This window comes from Lactuca saligna, chromosome 3 (assembly GCF_052625555.1).
Source record: "Lactuca saligna cultivar CGN05327 chromosome 3, ASM5262555v1, whole genome shotgun sequence".
Taxonomy (NCBI): domain Eukaryota; kingdom Viridiplantae; phylum Streptophyta; class Magnoliopsida; order Asterales; family Asteraceae; genus Lactuca; species Lactuca saligna.
Window position 1 is genome coordinate 63,010,001 of NC_136419.1, and position 25,438 is coordinate 63,035,438.

General features: G+C 29.4%; 2 protein-coding genes across 2 annotated transcripts in view; both read left to right on the top strand.

Moving 5' to 3' along the window:
• Positions 1 to 7,764, top strand: part of LOC145033720 (cysteine-rich receptor-like protein kinase 2) — a 22,518-nt gene extending 14,754 nt beyond the window's left edge. The window contains exons 5-8 of the mRNA XM_078982275.1: positions 6,466 to 6,676; positions 6,781 to 7,012; positions 7,110 to 7,263; positions 7,416 to 7,764. Coding sequence (XP_078838401.1) covers positions 6,466 to 6,676; positions 6,781 to 7,012; positions 7,110 to 7,263; positions 7,416 to 7,616 — 798 coding nt within the window. The 3' untranslated portion in view covers positions 7,617 to 7,764. The remainder of the gene's footprint in view (positions 1 to 6,465; positions 6,677 to 6,780; positions 7,013 to 7,109; positions 7,264 to 7,415) is intronic.
• A 9,082-nt stretch (positions 7,765 to 16,846) lies between these two features.
• On the top strand, positions 16,847 to 20,443 carry LOC145035613 (cysteine-rich receptor-like protein kinase 2). The gene is made up of 5 exons (XM_078984131.1): positions 16,847 to 16,855; positions 19,145 to 19,355; positions 19,460 to 19,691; positions 19,789 to 19,942; positions 20,095 to 20,443. The coding sequence occupies exons 1-5, from the start codon at positions 16,847 to 16,849 to the stop codon at positions 20,293 to 20,295; spliced, it is 807 nt and encodes a 268-aa protein (XP_078840257.1). The 3' UTR covers positions 20,296 to 20,443.
• Positions 20,444 to 25,438: the final 4,995 nt, after the last annotated feature.

Below are 25,438 nucleotides of genomic sequence, written 5' to 3' on the forward strand. Positions count from 1 at the left end.
CACGAACTAGAGAGTCATTTACAAGAACCAACAAAACCAAGTGAAAACGAAACGTATGATGTAGTTCCCTTACATGGAAAACCATCCCAATACAACATATAGTGAGGTTTTATAGGACTAAGAAAATTGAGAAGCATCTACAAGATCAACGAATCATTATATCGTTGCCACCAAAACGTCTAGTTTGGATGAGATTAGACAATTTCAAGGATTCGAATAATTAGACATGTTTAATGTGTTTGTATCTTAAAATAATTCTTTCGGATCAAACAATCAAATAAATAAGAAAAAATATTTAAAATTTATATTATCATGCCATGTATTGAACTGAAATAGTTTATCCATACAATTACCTATATTTTTATTCACAAGGAGAAATATCAACTCATATATCATTAAGTTTGATCGTCATGGAGATTATGATCTTATATATACTTTTTTTACATGATGGGTTAGTTAGCTCCAAACAAACTCCTTACCCCCATGCTTTATATCAGATGTCACATTCTTTAATTTATTTTAATGAACAAATTGTTCATCTTAAGGTTCATTCCTAATAGAAAATCATGGTATGTCAAGCCCTCATAAACCACCTTTTGAATGTGAAAAAATACACTCATGCTTCTAAGCACAACTTTGTAAAGTATGTGTTGATTTTCTTTTGGAGTTTCATTGTCACTATGGAAAACACACATGGGGACCTTCTCATATGGTTAAAGAACTTATTATCTGAGTGTATGACGCATCAAGAAGATTATGTACTACACTCTAACAACCAGAGTGTAATCCACTTGGCAAAGAATCCAGTGTTTCACATTAGAACAAAATAAATTCACATGAGCTACTATTTTATCATGAAATTGATAAATGATAGTGATCTAATTTGAATAAGATACTTACTACAAAGAATCCAACATTTGTTCTTACCAAGGTAGTGAAAATAAGGAAACTAAAATTTTTACGATTGGCCTTCCAGATACTCGAAGATAACGCATGGCCTAAAGTGAAGGGGTTATATAATTCGAGTTTGGATGACAATATATTAGTTGAAAAACCTCCAAATAGGAGTTTGTTGATTGATAGAGCCTGGACTTCCCTTAAACCTAATTTCAATAACAAAGACAGAGAACTAGTACAACGCCTAAGGAAAAAAAATTCATGGTTTAGGTCTTATATTAAATACAAAATCAAAATATGTTATGTGGTAGATTTGTTAGAGTTTGTTGTGCTTGTCCTTATTAGCAAAATTTAGGTCAACTTGGTTGTATAAATATATCCCTTTTGACTTCGTGTATCCCTAAATAAAGGTGTAAGTAGATGGCTAACAATAAAATATATATATATATATATATATATATATATATATATATATATATATATATATATATATATATATATATATATATATATATATATATGGAGGTAGCACTATTTCTCTAATCAAGTGAACTATGTTAAATATTTTGATCTTATTTCTTATTGACATATTACTATGCGTGTACAAAATCATTTTATTATTTGTATAAATGCTTAAATCTTTACACATGATATCAAAGATATGGCTGAAGATTGGTAGGTTAAGATTAATAAATTTGAATGTAATGATTTCATGTTTTAGATAATGTATATTGAATATTTTCTCAACTAAAGAAGTTACACGAACCCTTAACCAAAAAGAAACCTTAAACAATAAAACAAGATAATTAGAATCTATTGAATTGACAAGATCTTGTCATTAACAAGACTGTATATATAATATAAAAACCCTCCACAATGAATAAGGATTTCTTGATCAAGAAATTTGTTAATACGAAGATGATGGAAGGCGGATCGGTGACACGAGTGTTATCGTTAAAGATAGCGAGGTAATAGCGAGAACTTACCTATACGATACGTAGCGATAGTGATGGAATAGCAACGACTATTTCATTTTTAGCGATTCCCTATTAAAAATATTAATACTATTTTTACATTTACCTTTTAGCAATTTTAACTAATAGCTAAAAACCCATATTATCAGCTTGATAAGTTCTTAAACATGAGTATTATATAATTGATTAACAACAAGCATTCAAATTATAACGAGAAGAAAAGAACTCTTAAGAAACAAAACAAAATGTAAAAAGTTCTAGAAAAATAAAACCTTTGAAGGTGATATCGAGAGAAAGAATGTGCAAGAAAACTTTCGTTTATCACATAAATAGAATAGGATTAGTAATGTGGAATATATAATCAATTAAATATATTAAAAAGAATTAATTAAAGCATCAAAATTCAAAAACAAAGTCGAAGAGGTTGTGAAACGCAACTCTTTTTTCCCGATCGATGTTTTACCATCAATCTCTAGATCGGCGATCTTATTGCCAAATTGGCGATCCCAAATGTAAAATTGGTGATCCTAATCACGAATTCGACGAATTCTGATTGGTAAAACCATGTTCCAACAATCAATTTTGTCATTTTATATAAAACCTGAACTACTAAGTTTACATTTAAAGGCATTCACAACCTGGTCGTTGGTAAGGATATTTACATAAGGAATGAAATTGAGATATCTAGTAGTCTGTGGAGTACATAATACAAAGGAATAAAACAACAATCCGAAGAAGAAGTGTTAGAGGAAGAAAAAAAATCACAGAAGAGCAGTTAGTAGAAGAACATGAAGGATATTGCCTTCTAGAATTGAAAAGTAAGTGGCTATTTTAAAAATCAATACCTAAAACCCTCAACAAACAAAGGAAACCGTGTGGTGAATGTGGTAACATACTTCAATGATAGTGCACTTATATTCCATGGTTGAAGAATATAACATTTGACTTTTGTGAGCCACGTATTATTGGAAAATAGAAGAAAGTTAGCATTTTAAAATTGGATAAACCTCATAAAGTTGAAAATTTTAAGTTAGTTTATTAAGACGTATACAACCTACTTTCAGTTTCATAAATGTGATGATTTTTGTAGTATGTACATTTCTTGACGACTACATAAGGAAAGTTTGATCTTGTTTCTTGAAGAATAAATCTAAAGTATTCGACACCTTCAAGAAATGTAAATTTGATATGGAAAATGAATCAAATACAAAGATTAAGTGTTTTAAGTCATATAATAGGGGAGAATAAAAAATCAAAGAATTTATTGATAAGTATGTTGACTAATATATCATAATGTTAAAGGTGGTATTAGAGATACCTCGACATAATGGAGTAGATAAAAGGATGAATTGTACTTTATACTGAAAGGAAAAGAGCATGAGACTACATGTAGGGTTTCACAAGATGTTTTGGGAAGATTTAATCAAAAGAACAACATAATTAATCAACAGAGGATCATAAATCCCCTTAGGGTTCAAAATTCTAGAAGGGAAATGGCAAGGTTGGGAGATTTTAGTCAAACATTTGTAATTTTTTAAATGTGTCTCATATGTGAAGATCAAGGACTTGAAAAGAGACAAACTCAAGGAAAATGCAAGGAAATGCACCTTTATAGTCTATCAGTTAGTTGATATGGGTTACCGCTTCTAGGATAAGCAAAGCCAAAGTGTTATCAAAGGTCAAGTTCTAGTAGTCAAATAGATTGCCTTATACATGGATTATATTCTACAATGCCCAAGTAAAGAAAATAACTAGAAAAGAAAAATCAAGGTTAGTTTAATGAAATCTCAAATGAAGACATTGTAAAACCTATTGTACTCGTGAGATATTGAAAGCCTAAAGGATGAAGTTACATATGTAAAGGAGAATGGATCATATAGTTTCCATATATCCATTAGGGAAAAAAACACAAATTATGTCTTCTCATTAGATAATTATTAGTTACTAACAAAGAATGGTGAACCTAAATTTTATCCAGAGGCCTTAAGGATGAAACACATCATTACTGGATGCATGCTATGAAAAACTATTTGAGATAGCCTAACAAGAAGCAAAATTGGTCGTGTTGCACCGATAAAAGACATCAAAAGTTCCCTTATTATGGTGAGATGTGAGACTCCAACATATATTCACTTACATAGTTGTGTCACACCGATGTGAGATAAGAGCGGGACATTTGGTGTTCTTCCATGTTATACATATCCTCGTATTTAAACCCTTTAGTTTTATTCAAAGTTCCATTCTTGAGAACCATGAATAAATGTCATTGCTTTCCAAAAAAGTGATATTTACAGATGGAGAAGGTAATGCAAGTAACACCCAAAGTCCACCCTATTTTTTTGTAGACATTTCTTCGAATCCTGATATCTTGTAGATATTATCAATGTTTCCAATAACATTTAGAGGCTTGACATCTCCAACCAATTTGTTGTTTAAGTTCAATCTTAATTAGTGATGAGAATTCCTTTCATGACATGAGGATAATTGATATGTTTTTCACTCTTTCTCCATATATTTGCAACTCAAATCTCTTTTTTAGACTTACCTAACTACAATGATGTTTATAAATGAATGGCCATCGACTTTGTTTTTTATGGCTTTTCCCTATCTATGGGTTCTAGAAATTCATCCTAGAATTCCATTTATAGATCTCATGATGTTTCCATTTCTTTGCAAGATGTCGCTAAAAATTGGCAACATTAACGATCATCGTGAATGATTCCATCGAGATCCTATATTTCGTGTAAGAAAATTGGTTATCATTATTGACCTACATATAGTGTTTAAAACCAAGCATTTACTCTCATCTTGTTTATCTTATTAGCCACATAAATCTAGGCTACTACACCTTATCTGTGAAAAAAATATGTTCATGAGGTTTTTTGGAGATCAGGTTGTGAACTTGTCTAATAGCTCTTCAATATTACTTGAATGTGTAGAAGTGCATATTTTGTTGCGAAAAAACACTCTAGGTTTTTTAAATGATATTAATGCAATACAATTTATTTATTAACATAAACATAGTATAGTTTGGTGCATCATATTCTTTACAAGTCCTAATATATATATATATATATATATATATATATATATATATAGAGAGAGAGAGAGAGAGAGGGAGAGAGAGAGAGAGAGGGAGAGAGAGAGAAAGAGAGTAAGAGAGAGAGAGAGAATTTCATCTATATCCATGTAAACTTCTGTAATTAAGTACATATCCTTGTAAAACTTTAAATTACTTGTATATATCCTTATAAAACCTATATACTAACATCTATATCCAGATACTTAATTTAGTCATATTTAATATATTACATAATTTAAAAACACTATCTTTAAATTGATTTTTTATAGGTAAGAAAATAATTAACTTATAACATTACAATATTAGTCTTCCCCTACATTGCTATTTTCGACCTATTTATTTCATGAATCCTTAGAAAATATTAACACCGACATTGAAATTAATTTTTTAGTGATTTTACTGAGAATCACCAAGAACTATGGGAAAAAAGAAAATAGTTTGGAAAAGAATAATTGTAGGTTTCCTAAATTAATTCTAGGAGATTAAATATGTTGTTTAGCAATCGAGTAGACATATAAAATAATCGAGTTTTGCTAATCGGTTATAAATAGTATGAAATGGCAAATAATCAGGTCGTGAATACTACCCATATTCGTGAATAAAGACCCCGGTTATAAAAGGGATTGCAAAGTAGTAGTTTAGTTATAATTTCTTTTAAAGATAATGTTTTTAAATTTTAAATGTATTTATTATCATTAAACATATATTTGGGTATATATACAATTTATAGGTTTTATAAGAATATACATTTAATTTGGAGTTTTATAAGGTGTATACATAATTAAGAAATTTGATGAAGATATAAATGGAATTCGCCCATTAAAATGGCATTTAAGTCCAACTTTGTTCGGTACTTTGGTATAGCTAATTGCCTAATTATTCAAATTATTAATTTACAAAAAATAAGAAATTATTTATTGTTAAATCCCTTTCAACCTAATCTAGTGTAATAAACTAAAAATTTTTTTCCACATATTACATTTTCATTTATTTAATTATATATCATTTTATAGTTATTTTAAATTAATTTCTCTTCAACATATCATTTTATGGTTTCTCTATTTTTTTTAAATTTTATATAATATTTAAATATAATCATAAATGCATATCAATTTCATTAATTCGAATTTTAAAATTACTAAATTAAAACCTTATTAGCTTTTTTTATTTATTTATCTAAATTATTTGTTTAATTTTAAAAGTGAATAAATATTTTATTTTAATAATTCAATATTTTTTTCACTTTTTATTATAAATTATAAAGTGTTTAGAATTTCATATTTAATTTTTCATTTAAATTACATCACACCTAATAACTTCGAAACATTTACAGTGTTTAAGGTTACAAAATAATTTATTTTAACTTTCAATAGAAACAAAGAATGCATTAGCCCTATCTACGGCTTGTAATTACAGAGAACTTCTAACAACTACAACCATAATGAAGATTTCGAATAACCGAATCCTTCAGTTCTTAAAATTAACATAATCCTTGATCTTCATGTGTAACAGGCAACTATAGACAACAAGAATGTTGTGGCAGTGAAGAAACTTCTTGTACGGCATGGTAGAGCAAGACTAGAATTTGACAATGAGGTTAAACTCATGAGTAGCGTCCGCCACCGTAATCTTGTCCGTGTTCTTGGTTGGTCCAGTGAAGGTCCAGAGCTCCTTTTGGTCCTAGAATACATGCCGAATGGTAGTCTTGACAAATTCTTGTGGGGTAAGTTATACTGATTTATGGAAAACAAAGAAGATTACTTTCTTGCTTACTTATGTTGATAGTTTCATTAATGTACTAGTATAATGTAAATTAACAACAAGTAGGTGAAGCGAAAGGAAGATTGAACTGGAAACAAAGATTTAATATCATATTTGGGATCGCTCGGGGTCTTGCACATTTACACCATGAATTCCATGTCAAAATCATTCATAGGGATATAAAGTCAGCAAACATTCTCATTGATGATGACTTCCAACCCAAAATTGCAGACTTCGGATTGGCTAGGTTTCAACAAGAAGGTCAATCCCATGTTAGCACTAAATTTGCTGGGACCTTGTATGTTAACATTGTATACTTTATTCATTGTTTACTATAATGGACCCAAATTCTGTAACTATCGTAATAACAAATTTTGTAGAACATTTTAATATAGGGGTTATACTGCACCAGAATATGCAACACATGGACACTTATCAGACAAGGTAGATACGTATAGCTTTGGTGTCGTGACCCTTGAAATCATAAGTGGTCGAAGATGCAATGATGTGAACTCCCAAAGATCGGACGTTTGTTACCTCCTTGACGATGTAAGATACAATATTATAAAATTTTAATAAAAATGATTTGAAAAACTAGGCATGTATTGTAGAGATAATTAGCTATTCATTTTTCGTTAATAACTCAACTCAGTAAATTGGTCATTAACTATATTTTTAATTTTCTATAACAATGTGAATAGGCATGGAAGTTTTATGAGAACAACATGCATCTGAAGGTCATTGATGAAAATTTAAATCTGACAGAGAGTGAACAAGAACATGTCAAGAAGATTATTGAAATTGCTTTAAAGTGCACTCAATCACCAGTTAGCATAAGACCAGCCATGTCTGAAGTTGTTATAATGATTTCAAATGAAAGATCTTTCGTGCGAATAAATTGAGGCAGCAAGTCTATTCTCGATAAAATAAATTGAAGGAGGCTATTCTAGAAACTCTAGGTGTTCAAAAATATTAGAAGGAAATACGCGGAACATGGGCAGCAGTTTTTGCCCAAGATGATCTTGTAGACATGATAAAAATATCTTCTTATGCTAGAAAAGGACTTTAGTTTCCTGAGAAGCTTTTGGTTTTTGAACGATTTTATCTCATAATATTGAAAAAAAAATATGTTAATTCTTTTATGCAAAATAACAAACTCATGTTGAGTTATTCGTGGCCATGTTCATAGTAACAAGTAAAAAATCACCATATGCTTGGACATATCATGAGCGTGGAGATTCAAATACGGGAAGTGGAATAGTGTAGTAGTGTAGACAAAGTGAATTTCCTTTTTCTCATGGAATGATGGTTATGACAAAGACTCTCTACATCACTTTTGCTATATTACATGCCATCTTGTCGTATGCGAGGGAATTGGCTGAACATGAACAGTTGTATTGGAGGGGCCGAAACAAAAACTTTGAAACAAACAACATAAAAAACTTGTATTTGATTCGTAGTTATATCATATAAAAAAATAAAACAAAATAGTTAGGGGTTATTGATTTAACTTTTTATAGTCCAAAAGTTCTTTTTGGAAAAATTACAAAAAATCAGAATTTGCTGATTTTTCGAAAAAGTTCATTTCCTTGTATAAAAACTCTAAAAATAGCTTTTAAAATTGTTTTGCCAAACATTTTTTGTTTTTTTCTTTTTCAAAAAGAACTTTTGGACTATAAAAAACTAAATCAAACATCCCTTTAATATTAAATATTCCAATATCGTTTATTAAAGTGGAATTGATCTCTTACACAATTGTCTATAAAAATAGTCTTTGCTGCAAGCCTTATTTTAAAGTAAAAAACTAATGAGCCCTTCAAAAACGCACATGCTAGTTTTGTATTGAGTGTCTAGGGTATCTATTTAGCAACATGCTTTCTTTTAATAAATATTACAATTGTTTTCTTTTTTGGTTTGATTTATATTATAATTACTATAGACATGTGTACTATACGGGTTTATTAAAAATAAAAAGTTTAACATTAATATGTAAATATTAAATATTTTATAAAGTAATTAAAAAAATAATGTAAACAATAAGTTTATAACATTTATATGAATTTATTCTCAAATTAATAAAATAATAAAATTACATTAATAGAATTAGAACATTCCATATATATAACCGTAAATTCTGAAAAAAAAAAATTAATGTGATAATGAAAAATCTCAAAAAATGACAAGTGAAAAATAAGAAAATGAAAAAAAAAATCATTCGGGAAAATGAAGGAAACGAAGACATTTGACAAAAATAAATAATTAAATAAATAAGTAAAAACTTTCATTTATTAGAAAGGATATCATAATTAACTAACTATAAATGAATCACAAAATAAAAATAACAATTATAATTACAGTTTGAGAAATAACTAATTATCTCACAAAAAAAATTAGAAGCAACATGGAGGCTGCTGGAGAAACCCCATCCGCTCACCTCTTTCCACCATCGACGGGAAACAGACCCTTTTCCCTCACACCTTTCCTTTCCATTCCATCCCCATCAACCATTGCTTCTGCCTACCTCATCCTAAACCTTCTTCCGACCTCCTCCTCTTCTCACCTCATAATCGGAAAAGAGGGAACAAAAGCTCGTTGCTTCAGTCTCGTCGCCCCCTGGAGACGCTTCCTTAGCCTGCAATCGATCGACATCCATTGGACTTTGCAGCTACTTCGTGCTTTCCTTCTCACCTTCATCGATGTACAAATACATGTGTCAACGCCCATGAAATCATAAATCAAGAAATCGGACTTTAATTCCCCTTCTTTCTTCATTCGAGCCCAAACTATGTGCGGGTGTGTGTGTATGTAGCGTTACTCTTAAATCAGAATTGCAGAAGAACATGTAGAGGCGATAATGGCTTGGTATTTTTTTGAAAATGGCGAAGAGATGAAGGGAATAGTAACTGGTGTTCAGTCAAGATCCAAACTTTGGATCGTGGTGGTTGAAGGCTTTCGATTGAATCCAACGGGGGGTTTTCAAAGTGACGTCGGTAGTAATTAAAAAGGGATAAATTAGGTTAAAATCAACTAGCATAATAATAGAAAAGTATTTGGGGAAGTTGTTTATAAAATTACCTAATTACCCTTATTTATTTATTATTATATATATATATATATATATATATATATATATATATATATATATATATATATATATATATATATATATATATATATATATATATATATATATATATATATATATATATATAGTAGATGTGTGCCCGTGTAACGCAACGGCGTTAAATAGTTTTTCAGCGAATAGTTTTCTTACGGGAAGTAATTATTAGATTTTGTTAATAGTTATTATGTAATAATAAAAATTACCACTTTTGATTAAAATATTTATGTTTAGAACTTATATTTATATTGTATCTTTATATATTTGATATAAATTAATTATTATTTGTATCTAGTTTAACAAACGTAAATTAACTTATATTGATGAATTTAATATTTTAAAATTGTTATTTTGCTCCAAATTAATTTTTTAATAACCTTCCTTAAATCAAGTATTCAAAATTTTGTTAAGTATTAATGGTTTTGTTATGTATAATTGATTTGTACAACAAGTTTTGTATTTTGTCCTCTTAAAATTCAAGATATGACTAATATGTATTATATATAGTATAAGATATAAGATATAAGATACATTATGCATTTATCGCGGTCTAAAATCTTATAGTGCTTGCTTGCCATGATTTAAAATAGCGGTTCTTGCGCTGGGATTGCAGTTTTTAAAAAATTTATATATATATATATATATATATATATATATATATATATATATATATATATATAATAATAAAAAAAGTAACTTTACAAATTAAAACTATAACCTGTTGCACAAAAAGAGTTACTGATTAGATGCATAATTGAGGTTTCATTGCAATTACAAATAAAAATGAATTAACTGAGGTTTAATTCCTTAACTAAGTTTTTATCTTTTTCTGTTCCAACTTGTTTCCATCTAGTTTCACAACATAAAAGAAAGGAGATTGAGACTATAATATTACAAGTTGTGGGCTATCCATTTTAAAGTACTTTTTTTTGTATAAATATGTATAAAAAACCCAAAAAAATCAAATAGCGGGAAAAAACTAGGATATCGATATTGAAATACCAGTGAAATAGCGGCAGATATCGGTGATAATCTCGACTTCGATATTATATAATGCTATTTGTAACTGATAATTTGCAAACATCCGCGAAACACTATTCTACCAAGAACTGGACACAATTAACTTCATTATATATATATATATATATATATATATATATATATATATATATATATATATATATATATATATATATATATAGAGAGAGAGAGAGAGGGAAAGTAAATATACTTTACATGGTATATAAACTTAGGTATCCAAACTCACTATACTACATTGTTTTTGTATCATATATGCATCGTAACCGTACAAGGTTCTTAAACTTCAAACCCTTAATTGATTTATTTCCAAAATATTCGAAATTTCACTATTATCTTCCTCTTAAATCACATTATTATGTTGAACATCAATCACGCTATAATATATATATATATATATATATATATATATATATATATATATATATATATATATATATATATGCATGTGTATGTGTGTTTTTCAATCATGTTGAAATCAGTTGTATTTATAAATACATTTTTTTATAAAATATTAACCTAATTATATTAATGATGAAAATTTATTAAAGGTTAGCAAGAAGCTAAAACCTAAAAACAAAATTAATTTTTATGTTACAATGATAAGAACCCATGCACCCCATGTTAGGCTCGTATTAAGCCATAAGTACAAGTGTAGGACTCACTCCAAAAAGCTAACTTGTAGGGGGGGGGGGGCACTTGGGCTTATAAGCCACCAACTTATTGTAATTTTGGCCGATGTGGAATCATAACAATACCCCACGCCTTGAAGAGCGAACATCCTCGTTGGTCATGGTTGGCATCCACTTTTCAGTCCATGTAGTTATTCTTGGTCATGACTACGTTGGTCATGGTAGACACCCCTCTTTTGGGGTCTAAGCCACCACTCCAAGTTGGAACTTCGAAAGACGTGGATGGCTCTAATACTAACTAATACGAGCCCATATCATACTCGCCTTATATCAAACCATAATCCCGAGTGTACTAATATGTTTTTAATATCTAAACACACGATTATGCACATTAGAAAAATAACAATAATTCATATGTGTTCATGCAAACTAGAGGATCTAAGTTTCATGTTATTACTGCTACTACTATAAGAAACTAAAAAATTTGTACAACTTTTGATGATAATGATCTTATTGCTTAAGACCTTCTCCTTTGACACCTTGCTTGGATTACATAACCCAATCCAGAGTCTTTATTTTGTTTCACACCTAAGAACACTAAAGAGCATACCAAATGAAACCTAGGAGAGATGATTGAATTCTATAAACCATAGATAGGGTTAAGAAAATCATCCTTATGTTTGGAGGAAGGAGAATGGATAAATTTTAAAGCCAAGGGATGAGCAATAGGTTTTTATCCCTAACACCTTTTTTATACGCTATAGTTGCTTAGTCCCAAATAAACTCCAAAATTTTATTGGATAAGCCTAAATTTCAGCGTACCGTATCCTTATAGGTTTCTGGAATATTCCAGTTAGTTAGCTACAAATTAATTTACGTTCAAAACTCTAGAATTAATTAATTTCCAGTTAAATTATCAATCCATGATAAATTAATAAACAAATTTCTCTTAAACTCTTATTTTGTCAATTGTATCATACAGGCTAAAAGGACCCTGCTAGTATTAGAAATATTAGCAACAATTAATGACCTTTAACACTTTCCAACAAGAACTCACTCCCAATACATTTGGGTTTATAGCTTGATACGAGTCTAGTATGGAATCTGTTTATATCATATAAAGTTCCAAAAATAAGCAGAATTTCAAGGTCAACTAATCAACTTAAGGACTCAACACGAACTAGAGAGTCATTTACAAGAACCAACAAAACCAAGTGAAAACGAAACGTATGATGTAGTTCCCTTACATGGAAAACCATCCCAATACAACATATAGTGAGGTTTTATAGGACTAAGAAAATTGAGAAGCATCTACAAGATCAACGAATCATTATATCGTTGCCACCAAAACGTCTAGTTTGGATGAGATTAGACAATTTCAAGGATTCGAATAATTAGACATGTTTAATGTGTTTGTATCTTAAAATAATTCTTTCGGATCAAACAATCAAATAAATAAGAAAAAATATTTAAAATTTATATTATCATGCCATGTATTGAACTGAAATAGTTTATCCATACAATTACCTATATTTTTATTCACAAGGAGAAATATCAACTCATATATCATTAAGTTTGATCGTCATGGAGATTATGATCTTATATATACTTTTTTTACATGATGGGTTAGTTAGCTCCAAACAAACTCCTTACCCCCATGCTTTATATCAGATGTCACATTCTTTAATTTATTTTAATGAACAAATTGTTCATCTTAAGGTTCATTCCTAATAGAAAATCATGGTATGTCAAGCCCTCATAAACCACCTTTTGAATGTGAAAAAATACACTCATGCTTCTAAGCACAACTTTGTAAAGTATGTGTTGATTTTCTTTTGGAGTTTCATTGTCACTATGGAAAACACACATGGGGACCTTCTCATATGGTTAAAGAACTTATTATCTGAGTGTATGACGCATCAAGAAGATTATGTACTACACTCTAACAACCAGAGTGTAATCCACTTGGCAAAGAATCCAGTGTTTCACATTAGAACAAAATAAATTCACATGAGCTACTATTTTATCATGAAATTGATAAATGATAGTGATCTAATTTGAATAAGATACTTACTACAAAGAATCCAACATTTGTTCTTACCAAGGTAGTGAAAATAAGGAAACTAAAATTTTTACGATTGGCCTTCCAGATACTCGAAGATAACGCATGGCCTAAAGTGAAGGGGTTATATAATTCGAGTTTGGATGACAATATATTAGTTGAAAAACCTCCAAATAGGAGTTTGTTGATTGATAGAGCCTGGACTTCCCTTAAACCTAATTTCAATAACAAAGACAGAGAACTAGTACAACGCCTAAGGAAAAAAAATTCATGGTTTAGGTCTTATATTAAATACAAAATCAAAATATGTTATGTGGTAGATTTGTTAGAGTTTGTTGTGCTTGTCCTTATTAGCAAAATTTAGGTCAACTTGGTTGTATAAATATATCCCTTTTGACTTCGTGTATCCCTAAATAAAGGTGTAAGTAGATGGCTAACAATAAAAGATATATATATATATATATATATATATATATATATATATATATATATATATATATATATATATATATATATATATATATATATATATGGAGGTAGCACTATTTCTCTAATCAAGTGAACTATGTTAAATATTTTGATCTTATGTCTTATTGACATATTACTATGCGTGTACAAAATCATTTTATTATTTGTATAAATGCTTAAATCTTTACACATGATATCAAAGATATGGCTGAAGATTGGTAGGTTAAGATTAATAAATTTGAATGTAATGATTTCATGTTTTAGATAATGTATATTGAATATTTTCTCAACTAAAGAAGTTACACGAACCCTTAACCAAAAAGAAACCTTAAACAATAAAACAAGATAATTAGAATCTATTGAATTGACAAGATCTTGTCATTAACAAGACTGTATATATAATATAAAAACCCTCCACAATGAATAAGGATTTCTTGATCAAGAAATTTGTTAATACGAAGATGATGGAAGGCGGATCGGTGACACGAGTGTTATCGTTAAAGATAGCGAGGTAATAGCGAGAACTTACCTATACGATACGTAGCGATAGTGATGGAATAGCAACGACTATTTCATTTTTAGCGATTCCCTATTAAAAATATTAATACTATTTTTACATTTACCTTTTAGCAATTTTAACTAATAGCTAAAAACCCATATTATCAGCTTGATAAGTTCTTAAACATGAGTATTATATAATTGATTAACAACAAGCATTCAAATTATAACGAGAAGAAAAGAACTCTTAAGAAACAAAACAAAATGTAAAAAGTTCTAGAAAAATAAAACCTTTGAAGGTGATATCGAGAGAAAGAATGTGCAAGAAAACTTTCGTTTATCACATAAATAGAATAGGATTAGTAATGTGGAATATATAATCAATTAAATATATTAAAAAGAATTAATTAAAGCATCAAAATTCAAAAACAAAGTCGAAGAGGTTGTGAAACGCAACTCTTTTTTCCCGATCGATGTTTTACCATCAATCTCTAGATCGGCGATCTTATTGCCAAATTGGCGATCCCAAATGTAAAATTGGTGATCCTAATCACGAATTCGACGAATTCTGATTGGTAAAACCATGTTCCAACAATCAATTTTGTCATTTTATATAAAACCTGAACTACTAAGTTTACATTTAAAGGCATTCACAACCTGGTCGTTGGTAAGGATATTTACATAAGGAATGAAATTGAGATATCTAGTAGTCTGTGGAGTACATAATACAAAGGAATAAAACAACAATCCGAAGAAGAAGTGTTAGAGGAAGAAAAAAAATCACAGAAGAGCAGTTAGTAGAAGAACATGAAGGATATTGCCTTCTAGAATTGAAAAGTAAGTGGCTATTTTAAAAATCAATACCTAAAACCCTCAACAAACAAAGGAAACCGTGTGGTGAATGTGGTAACATACTTCAATGATAGTGCACTTATATTCCATGGTTGAAGAATATAACATTTGACTTTTGTGAGCCACGTATTATTGGAAAATAGAAGAAAGTTAGCATTTTAAAATTGGATAAACCTCATAAAGTTGAAAATTTTAAGTTAGTTTATTAAGACGTATACAACCTACTTTCAGTTTCATAAATGTGATGATTTTTGTAGTATGTACATTTCTTGACGACTACATAAGGAAAGTTTGATCTTGTTTCTTGAAGAATAAATCTAAAGTATTCGACACCTTCAAGAAATGTAAATTTGATATGGAAAATGAATCAAATACAAAGATTAAGTGTTTTAAGTCATATAATAGGGGAGAATAAAAAATCAAAGAATTTATTGATAAGTATGTTGACTAATATATCATAATGTTAAAGGTGGTATTAGAGATACCTCGACATAATGGAGTAGATAAAAGGATGAATTGTACTTTATACTGAAAGGAAAAGAGCATGAGACTACATGTAGGGTTTCACAAGATGTTTTGGGAAGATTTAATCAAAAGAACAACATAATTAATCAACAGAGGATCATAAATCCCCTTAGGGTTCAAAATTCTAGAAGGGAAATGGCAAGGTTGGGAGATTTTAGTCAAACATTTGTAATTTTTTAAATGTGTCTCATATGTGAAGATCAAGGACTTGAAAAGAGACAAACTCGAGGAAAATGCAAGGAAATGCACCTTTATAGTCTATCAGTTAGTTGATATGGGTTACCGCTTCTAGGATAAGCAAAGCCAAAGTGTTATCAAAGGTCAAGTTCTAGTAGTCAAATAGATTGCCTTATACATGGATTATATTCTACAATGCCCAAGTAAAGAAAATAACTAGAAAAGAAAAATCAAGGTTAGTTTAATGAAATCTCAAATGAAGACATTGTAAAACCTATTGTACTCGTGAGATATTGAAAGCCTAAAGGATGAAGTTACATATGTAAAGGAGAATGGATCATATAGTTTCCATATATCCATTAGGGAAAAAAACACAAATTATGTCTTCTCATTAGATAATTATTAGTTACTAACAAAGAATGGTGAACCTAAATTTTATCCAGAGGCCTTAAGGATGAAACACATCATTACTGGATGCATGCTATGAAAAACTATTTGAGATAGCCTAACAAGAAGCAAAATTGGTCGTGTTGCACCGATAAAAGACATCAAAAGTTCCCTTATTATGGTGAGATGTGAGACTCCAACATATATTCACTTACATAGTTGTGTCACACCGATGTGAGATAAGAGCGGGACATTTGGTGTTCTTCCATGTTATACATATCCTCGTATTTAAACCCTTTAGTTTTATTCAAAGTTCCATTCTTGAGAACCATGAATAAATGTCATTGCTTTCCAAAAAAGTGATATTTACAGATGGAGAAGGTAATGCAAGTAACACCCAAAGTCCACCCTATTTTTTTGTAGACATTTCTTCGAATCCTGATATCTTGTAGATATTATCAATGTTTCCAATAACATTTAGAGGCTTGACATCTCCAACCAATTTGTTGTTTAAGTTCAATCTTAATTAGTGATGAGAATTCCTTTCATGACATGAGGATAATTGATATGTTTTTCACTCTTTCTCCATATATTTGCAACTCAAATCTCTTTTTTAGACTTACCTAACTACAATGATGTTTATAAATGAATGGCCATCGACTTTGTTTTTTATGGCTTTTCCCTATCTATGGGTTCTAGAAATTCATCCTAGAATTCCATTTATAGATCTCATGATGTTTCCATTTCTTTGCAAGATGTCGCTAAAAATTGGCAACATTAACGATCATCGTGAATGATTCCATCGAGATCCTATATTTCGTGTAAGAAAATTGGTTATCATTATTGACCTACATATAGTGTTTAAAACCAAGCATTTACTCTCATCTTGTTTATCTTATTAGCCACATAAATCTAGGCTACTACACCTTATCTGTGAAAAAAATATGTTCATGAGGTTTTTTGGAGATCAGGTTGTGAACTTGTCTAATAGCTCTTCAATATTACTTGAATGTGTAGAAGTGCATATTTTGTTGCGAAAAAACACTCTAGGTTTTTTAAATGATATTAATGCAATACAATTTATTTATTAACATAAACATAGTATAGTTTGGTGCATCATATTCTTTACAAGTCCTAATATATATATATATATATATATATATATATATATATAGAGAGAGAGAGAGAGAGGGAGAGAGAGAGAGAGAGAGGGAGAGAGAGAGAAAGAGAGTAAGAGAGAGAGAGAGAATTTCATCTATATCCATGTAAACTTCTGTAATTAAGTACATATCCTTGTAAAACTTTAAATTACTTGTATATATCCTTATAAAACCTATATACTAACATCTATATCCAGATACTTAATTTAGTCATATTTAATATATTACATAATTTAAAAACACTATCTTTAAATTGATTTTTTATAGGTAAGAAAATAATTAACTTATAACATTACAATATTAGTCTTCCCCTACATTGCTATTTTCGACCTATTTATTTCATGAATCCTTAGAAAATATTAACACCGACATTGAAATTAATTTTTTAGTGATTTTACTGAGAATCACCAAGAACTATGGGAAAAAAGAAAATAGTTTGGAAAAGAATAATTGTAGGTTTCCTAAATTAATTCTAGGAGATTAAATATGTTGTTTAGCAATCGAGTAGACATATAAAATAATCGAGTTTTGCTAATCGGTTATAAATAGTATGAAATGGCAAATAATCAGGTCGTGAATACTACCCATATTCGTGAATAAAGACCCCGGTTATAAAAGGGATTGCAAAGTAGTAGTTTAGTTATAATTTCTTTTAAAGATAATGTTTTTAAATTTTAAATGTATTTATTATCATTAAACATATATTTGGGTATATATACAATTTATAGGTTTTATAAGAATATACATTTAATTTGGAGTTTTATAAGGTGTATACATAATTAAGAAATTTGATGAAGATATAAATGGAATTCGCCCATTAAAATGGCATTTAAGTCCAACTTTGTTCGGTACTTTGGTATAGCTAATTGCCTAATTATTCAAATTATTAATTTACAAAAAATAAGAAATTATTTATTGTTAAATCCCTTTCAACCTAATCTAGTGTAATAAACTAAAAATTTTTTTCCACATATTACATTTTCATTTATTTAATTATATATCATTTTATAGTTATTTTAAATTAATTTCTCTTCAACATATCATTTTATGGTTTCTCTATTTTTTTTAAATTTTATATAATATTTAAATATAATCATAAATGCATATCAATTTCATTAATTCGAATTTTAAAATTACTAAATTAAAACCTTATTAGCTTTTTTTATTTATTTATCTAAATTATTTGTTTAATTTTAAAAGTGAATAAATATTTTATTTTAATAATTCAATATTTTTTTCACTTTTTATTATAAATTATAAAGTGTTTAGAATTTCATATTTAATTTTTCATTTAAATTACATCACACCTAATAACTTCGAAACATTTACAGTGTTTAAGGTTACAAAATAATTTATTTTAACTTTCAATAGAAACAAAGAATGCATTAGCCCTATCTACGGCTTGTAATTACAGAGAACTTCTAACAACTACAACCATAATGAAGATTTCGAATAACCGAATCCTTCAGTTCTTAAAATTAACATAATCCTTGATCTTCATGTGTAACAGGCAACTATAGACAACAAGAATGTTGTGGCAGTGAAGAAACTTCTTGTACGGCATGGTAGAGCAAGACTAGAATTTGACAATGAGGTTAAACTCATGAGTAGCGTCCGCCACCGTAATCTTGTCCGTGTTCTTGGTTGGTCCAGTGAAGGTCCAGAGCTCCTTTTGGTCCTAGAATACATGCCGAATGGTAGTCTTGACAAATTCTTGTGGGGTAAGTTATACTGATTTATGGAAAACAAAGAAGATTACTTTCTTGCTTACTTATGTTGATAGTTTCATTAATGTACTAGTATAATGTAAATTAACAACAAGTAGGTGAAGCGAAAGGAAGATTGAACTGGAAACAAAGATTTAATATCATATTTGGGATCGCTCGGGGTCTTGCACATTTACACCATGAATTCCATGTCAAAATCATTCATAGGGATATAAAGTCAGCAAACATTCTCATTGATGATGACTTCCAACCCAAAATTGCAGACTTCGGATTGGCTAGGTTTCAACAAGAAGGTCAATCCCATGTTAGCACTAAATTTGCTGGGACCTTGTATGTTAACATTGTATACTTTATTCATTGTTTACTATAATGGACCCAAATTCTGTAACTATCGTAATAACAAATTTTGTAGAACATTTTAATATAGGGGTTATACTGCACCAGAATATGCAACACATGGACACTTATCAGACAAGGTAGATACGTATAGCTTTGGTGTCGTGACCCTTGAAATCATAAGTGGTCGAAGATGCAATGATGTGAACTCCCAAAGATCGGACGTTTGTTACCTCCTTGACGATGTAAGATACAATATTATAAAATTTTAATAAAAATGATTTGAAAAACTAGGCATGTATTGTAGAGATAATTAGCTATTCATTTTTCGTTAATAACTCAACTCAGTAAATTGGTCATTAACTATATTTTTAATTTTCTATAACAATGTGAATAGGCATGGAAGTTTTATGAGAACAACATGCATCTGAAGGTCATTGATGAAAATTTAAATCTGACAGAGAGTGAACAAGAACATGTCAAGAAGATTATTGAAATTGCTTTAAAGTGCACTCAATCACCAGTTAGCATAAGACCAGCCATGTCTGAAGTTGTTATAATGATTTCAAATGAAAGATCTTTCGTGCGAATAAATTGAGGCAGCAAGTCTATTCTCGATAAAATAAATTGAAGGAGGCTATTCTAGAAACTCTAGGTGTTCAAAAATATTAGAAGGAAATACGCGGAACATGGGCAGCAGTTTTTGCCCAAGATGATCTTGTAGACATGATAAAAATATCTTCTTATGCTAGAAAAGGACTTTAGTTTCCTGAGAAGCTTTTGGTTTTTGAACGATTTTATCTCATAATATTGAAAAAAAAATATGTTAATTCTTTTATGCAAAATAACAAACTCATGTTGAGTTATTCGTGGCCATGTTCATAGTAACAAGTAAAAAATCACCATATGCTTGGACATATCATGAGCGTGGAGATTCAAATACGGGAAGTGGAATAGTGTAGTAGTGTAGACAAAGTGAATTTCCTTTTTCTCATGGAATGATGGTTATGACAAAGACTCTCTACATCACTTTTGCTATATTACATGCCATCTTGTCGTATGCGAGGGAATTGGCTGAACATGAACAGTTGTATTGGAGGGGCCGAAACAAAAACTTTGAAACAAACAACATAAAAAACTTGTATTTGATTCGTAGTTATATCATATAAAAAAATAAAACAAAATAGTTAGGGGTTATTGATTTAACTTTTTATAGTCCAAAAGTTCTTTTTGGAAAAATTACAAAAAATCAGAATTTGCTGATTTTTCGAAAAAGTTCATTTCCTTGTATAAAAACTCTAAAAATAGCTTTTAAAATTGTTTTGCCAAACATTTTTTGTTTTTTTCTTTTTCAAAAAGAACTTTTGGACTATAAAAAACTAAATCAAACATCCCTTTAATATTAAATATTCCAATATCGTTTATTAAAGTGGAATTGATCTCTTACACAATTGTCTATAAAAATAGTCTTTGCTGCAAGCCTTATTTTAAAGTAAAAAACTAATGAGCCCTTCAAAAACGCACATGCTAGTTTTGTATTGAGTGTCTAGGGTATCTATTTAGCAACATGCTTTCTTTTAATAAATATTACAATTGTTTTCTTTTTTGGTTTGATTTATATTATAATTACTATAGACATGTGTACTATACGGGTTTATTAAAAATAAAAAGTTTAACATTAATATGTAAATATTAAATATTTTATAAAGTAATTAAAAAAATAATGTAAACAATAAGTTTATAACATTTATATGAATTTATTCTCAAATTAATAAAATAATAAAATTACATTAATAGAATTAGAACATTCCATATATATAACCGTAAATTCTGAAAAAAAAAAATTAATGTGATAATGAAAAATCTCAAAAAATGACAAGTGAAAAATAAGAAAATGAAAAAAAAATCATTCGGGAAAATGAAGGAAACGAAGACATTTGACAAAAATAAATAATTAAATAAATAAGTAAAAACTTTCATTTATTAGAAAGGATATCATAATTAACTAACTATAAATGAATCACAAAATAAAAATAACAATTATAATTACAGTTTGAGAAATAACTAATTATCTCACAAAAAATTGTTTTATAAACTTTCAATTTTTAAAATTTACAAATAATAATATTTACTAAAACTTAATAAATAAATAAATAAATAAATAAGCAAAAAAAAAAAAAACAAAAATGAACCTATGTATAACATTATTGTTTTGTACTCTTATATATTACAATTTAGGTTTGATATTTATTTAACCTTGTTAACCAACTTATAATTATTATTAGAAAGAAATTGAAAAGTCATGGGAGCTTCAAATGAATGTGGTGAAAGGAAAAACGCATGGGAGTTTCAAATACATGAGGTTTAAGGAAAAATACTAGTTTTATAAGATATATAGATAGATAGATATAGATTTTTATGTAGACATAAAAGCAGTTATTACTCCTCTAATTATAAGATCAACAAAAGAATGTCAATAAATAATATTTTATATATATATATATATATATATATATATATATATATATACTAGCAGCGTACCCGCGCAAAGCGGCGGGGCGTGTAAATTCTTTCGGTGATATGTTTCCTCTACAAAAATGTTATGTTACAAAAGAAAGTACATGTCGAAGACAAAATAATCAAACTATGGTGTTATTTGGATGATGAAGTCATTTTTTGTTCCTAGACGGTGAACTTTATAGCTGAGGAGGGAACAAAGAGGTATATGCGATTGGAATGATATTTGAATCAACATGCTAAATTTAAGGATATCTAAAAGGGTTCAAAATTTAAATGAATCAGGGATTTGAGGGAACCATATCAAATTGCTGAGAAATATAAGGAGATTTGATGATAAATATTTGAATTCAAAATGTGGTTAAATTTAATATTATTTTATTAATGATTACTTGTACTATCAACTTCATCATTTGGACGTCTTAAAAAAATATTATTATTATAATCAATATATTTTTAGAAATAGTTAGATTTCTTTTATAAGATAGTAAAGATATATATATATATATATATATATATATATATATATATATATATATATATATATATATATATATATATATATATATATGAGTTAAACTTGTAGCATTTATTTTGACAGCTATATGCCTGTATTATTTCCTTTATGTTTCAAAGAGAAAAAAAAACACATAAGAAGCTTCCAGATCCAACGGATATGACATATTGGAAACTCGCAGTAGAAAAGTTGTTGGGTTCGAAATGCACTCTACAAACGATGGATTGAAAAAATAAAAGATGTCGCTCCTTTGTTGGTCGGAGACTCAAATGTCAGCTAGCTAGGGTTTATTTTGTGAAGTCCGGTGGATGTGAGCGATCCGACGGTGTCAATATTTATATAGAATTTTTTTTTTCTCGTAAAGATGTAGAATGATGATTTTTAATCTAGTTTCTATATATTCTCAAAGGTTATATATAATAATTTGGATGTTAGATTAGTTGTTTGGTATCCTAATTTTATTTGAATCATATTGATTTTTTAGCAAATTTTTGGCAAATATTAGATAGTGATTTAGTTCCCTATTTTATCAATCTTCTAATCTACCTCAATAAATAAAGATCATATTTTGTCAAATATCAACTTCTCATTGAATTTGACAAATGTTATTTTCTGACAGTTTAGACTTATTTTTTTCACTTGTTATTTTCTTGTGTATTCCATTTTCATTTAAGTTCAACTTCATTATGTTAACTAATTCCAAATTCCAAATTCCAATGTTAATGACAACTCAAAATTTGTTCATTTGTTCATTATATCACTAAATGTTAGGCATCATTTACAGGGTCTTATAGAATGATCCAGCTAAAATCACGAGTTGATTTCATAAAGGCATTTCAAATTCACAACCACTGCTTTACATTTCCATCTTAACAGCCAATAATCTTTCTGTTGATTTCCTAGAACCATGTCTTACTCTTCACCCCCACCCCCATCACGACTTTGAAGGCCTAACTCTTATCCTAATATCGGTTATTGTTCCCATCGCAACCCTTGAAGGCCACTATCAACACCATATTTTTGTATTTGTTAATTGTTTGGTCTTCCGACATCTCTTGTTCCTATCGATATCTTTTGGACAATCTAAAAAATTCAACCCCATCTCTTCTCTTGAACCCTAATTTATATGGTAATTTCTCTTTTATAAGTTTTTTTTATAAATCCGATTCATTAGCTTTTCTATCTACTCAAACGGAAATTGTGTGTATCGTTTTCATTGTAGCTCGCTCTTATCCTGTCATCAGCAAGGATTCTTGATGTCTTCAATTTCTTTAACCATTAGAGGTAAATATCTAGGTGCCTTGTATTTATATTATTTGAATCAATCTTTATGGGTATTTTTTCTTGTATTCATCATCTCTCTACAATGTACTTCAGATGTCTGGAAGTTGTTAAAGAAGGGTTTTGATAGACCTTTAAATGGAGTTCCGATTGAAACCGAGAAGTCTAAAACGATTTCTATAATGACAATAAGGATCTTCAAATTGTAAGTTGTGACAACCCGAAATTTTCCATCCAGTACAATCAAACACTTCATTAAAAGTCAAACTCATTTCAGTTATCTTTTAGAACAATTAGGAGTATATTTGAGCGTTCAGAGCCTTGTACACTTAAGGAATAAATATCGGGGTTTATCGGCTGAAGTTATAGCTCAAGGAAATGACCTTAAACACCCCTGCAAGGAGTTCATGGCCAACACATGGGAGTTTACGGCCGTAAACTCCATGTGGGCCATAAACTCTTCCATTTGGCCCAAATCCTCTCAAGTATCATCCCGATCTTCGTCCCCGATCTTCAAAACTCGTAAGCTTATTGTCTTAGCTAGTTGATATCTTCCATGAACTAGTAATCTTACATGATTTCATCCGTGAAATCATTCCATTTTGTAGATCTTCAAGTTTCACCAAGAACACACACTAGTGTTCTTGGCCAAAACCAACCATTCAAGCTCCTAGATTGTAAGTACTCTTGATCCAAATCATAGCACACTAGGTTTATCATATTTAGAGCTTAGAAAACATAAGAAATCATAGGATTCAGGGACTTTACGGCCAAGACATGTGCTTGGGTCGTAAACCTCTTTTAAGGGTGAAAGTGACACCCTAACACCTTAGTAAGCCTTGGATAGTGACATAGAACCTTACACCATTGACCTAAGGACAACAATTCACGAAATGGTACTTCTTACCATGAGTACGGCCGTAAACTCATGGGGAAGTGGTCCCAGGACCGTAAACACCATACAAGGTCATTTTAGGACCTTAAACCCACCCAAACACTTGTTTAAAGCTTTGGAGAACTTAACCACTTAAGCCCTTAGAGTTTTAAGCCCCTTTTGGTGACCAATTGAGAGTTTACGGCCAAGATTAAACTCCCATGGGCCGTAAACTCCAACAAACATGGTCATTGGACCATAAACTCCCGTATGAAGCCTTGTACTCCTTTGTTGCAACCCGATAGCCTCCTAGCATTTGACCAAAGTGTTTTCCTCGCAATAGGATGTTTATACATGTTTAATTAGTGTTATAATCACTAATTGTTTATATACATATGTCTTCATATGTAATTAGGATCATTGTGTGTGTGTCTAAGTCTTCACTTGACACCACGCACTTGTCCGACACTTCCTTCCGATCCGCTCACTACAGGTGAGTTCATACCCCTTAATTAACATTTTTAAATGTTTTTAAATGTTTATAAATGCTTT

Bases quoted from the DNA above. Each gene is read 5' to 3' on its own strand.
- LOC145035613 (XM_078984131.1), top strand. The intron at 19,692-19,788 runs GTATGTTAACAT...ATTTTAATATAG, and splicing joins ACTAAATTTGCTGGGACCTT to GGGTTATACTGCACCAGAAT. The intron at 19,943-20,094 runs GTAAGATACAAT...CAATGTGAATAG, and splicing joins TTTGTTACCTCCTTGACGAT to GCATGGAAGTTTTATGAGAA.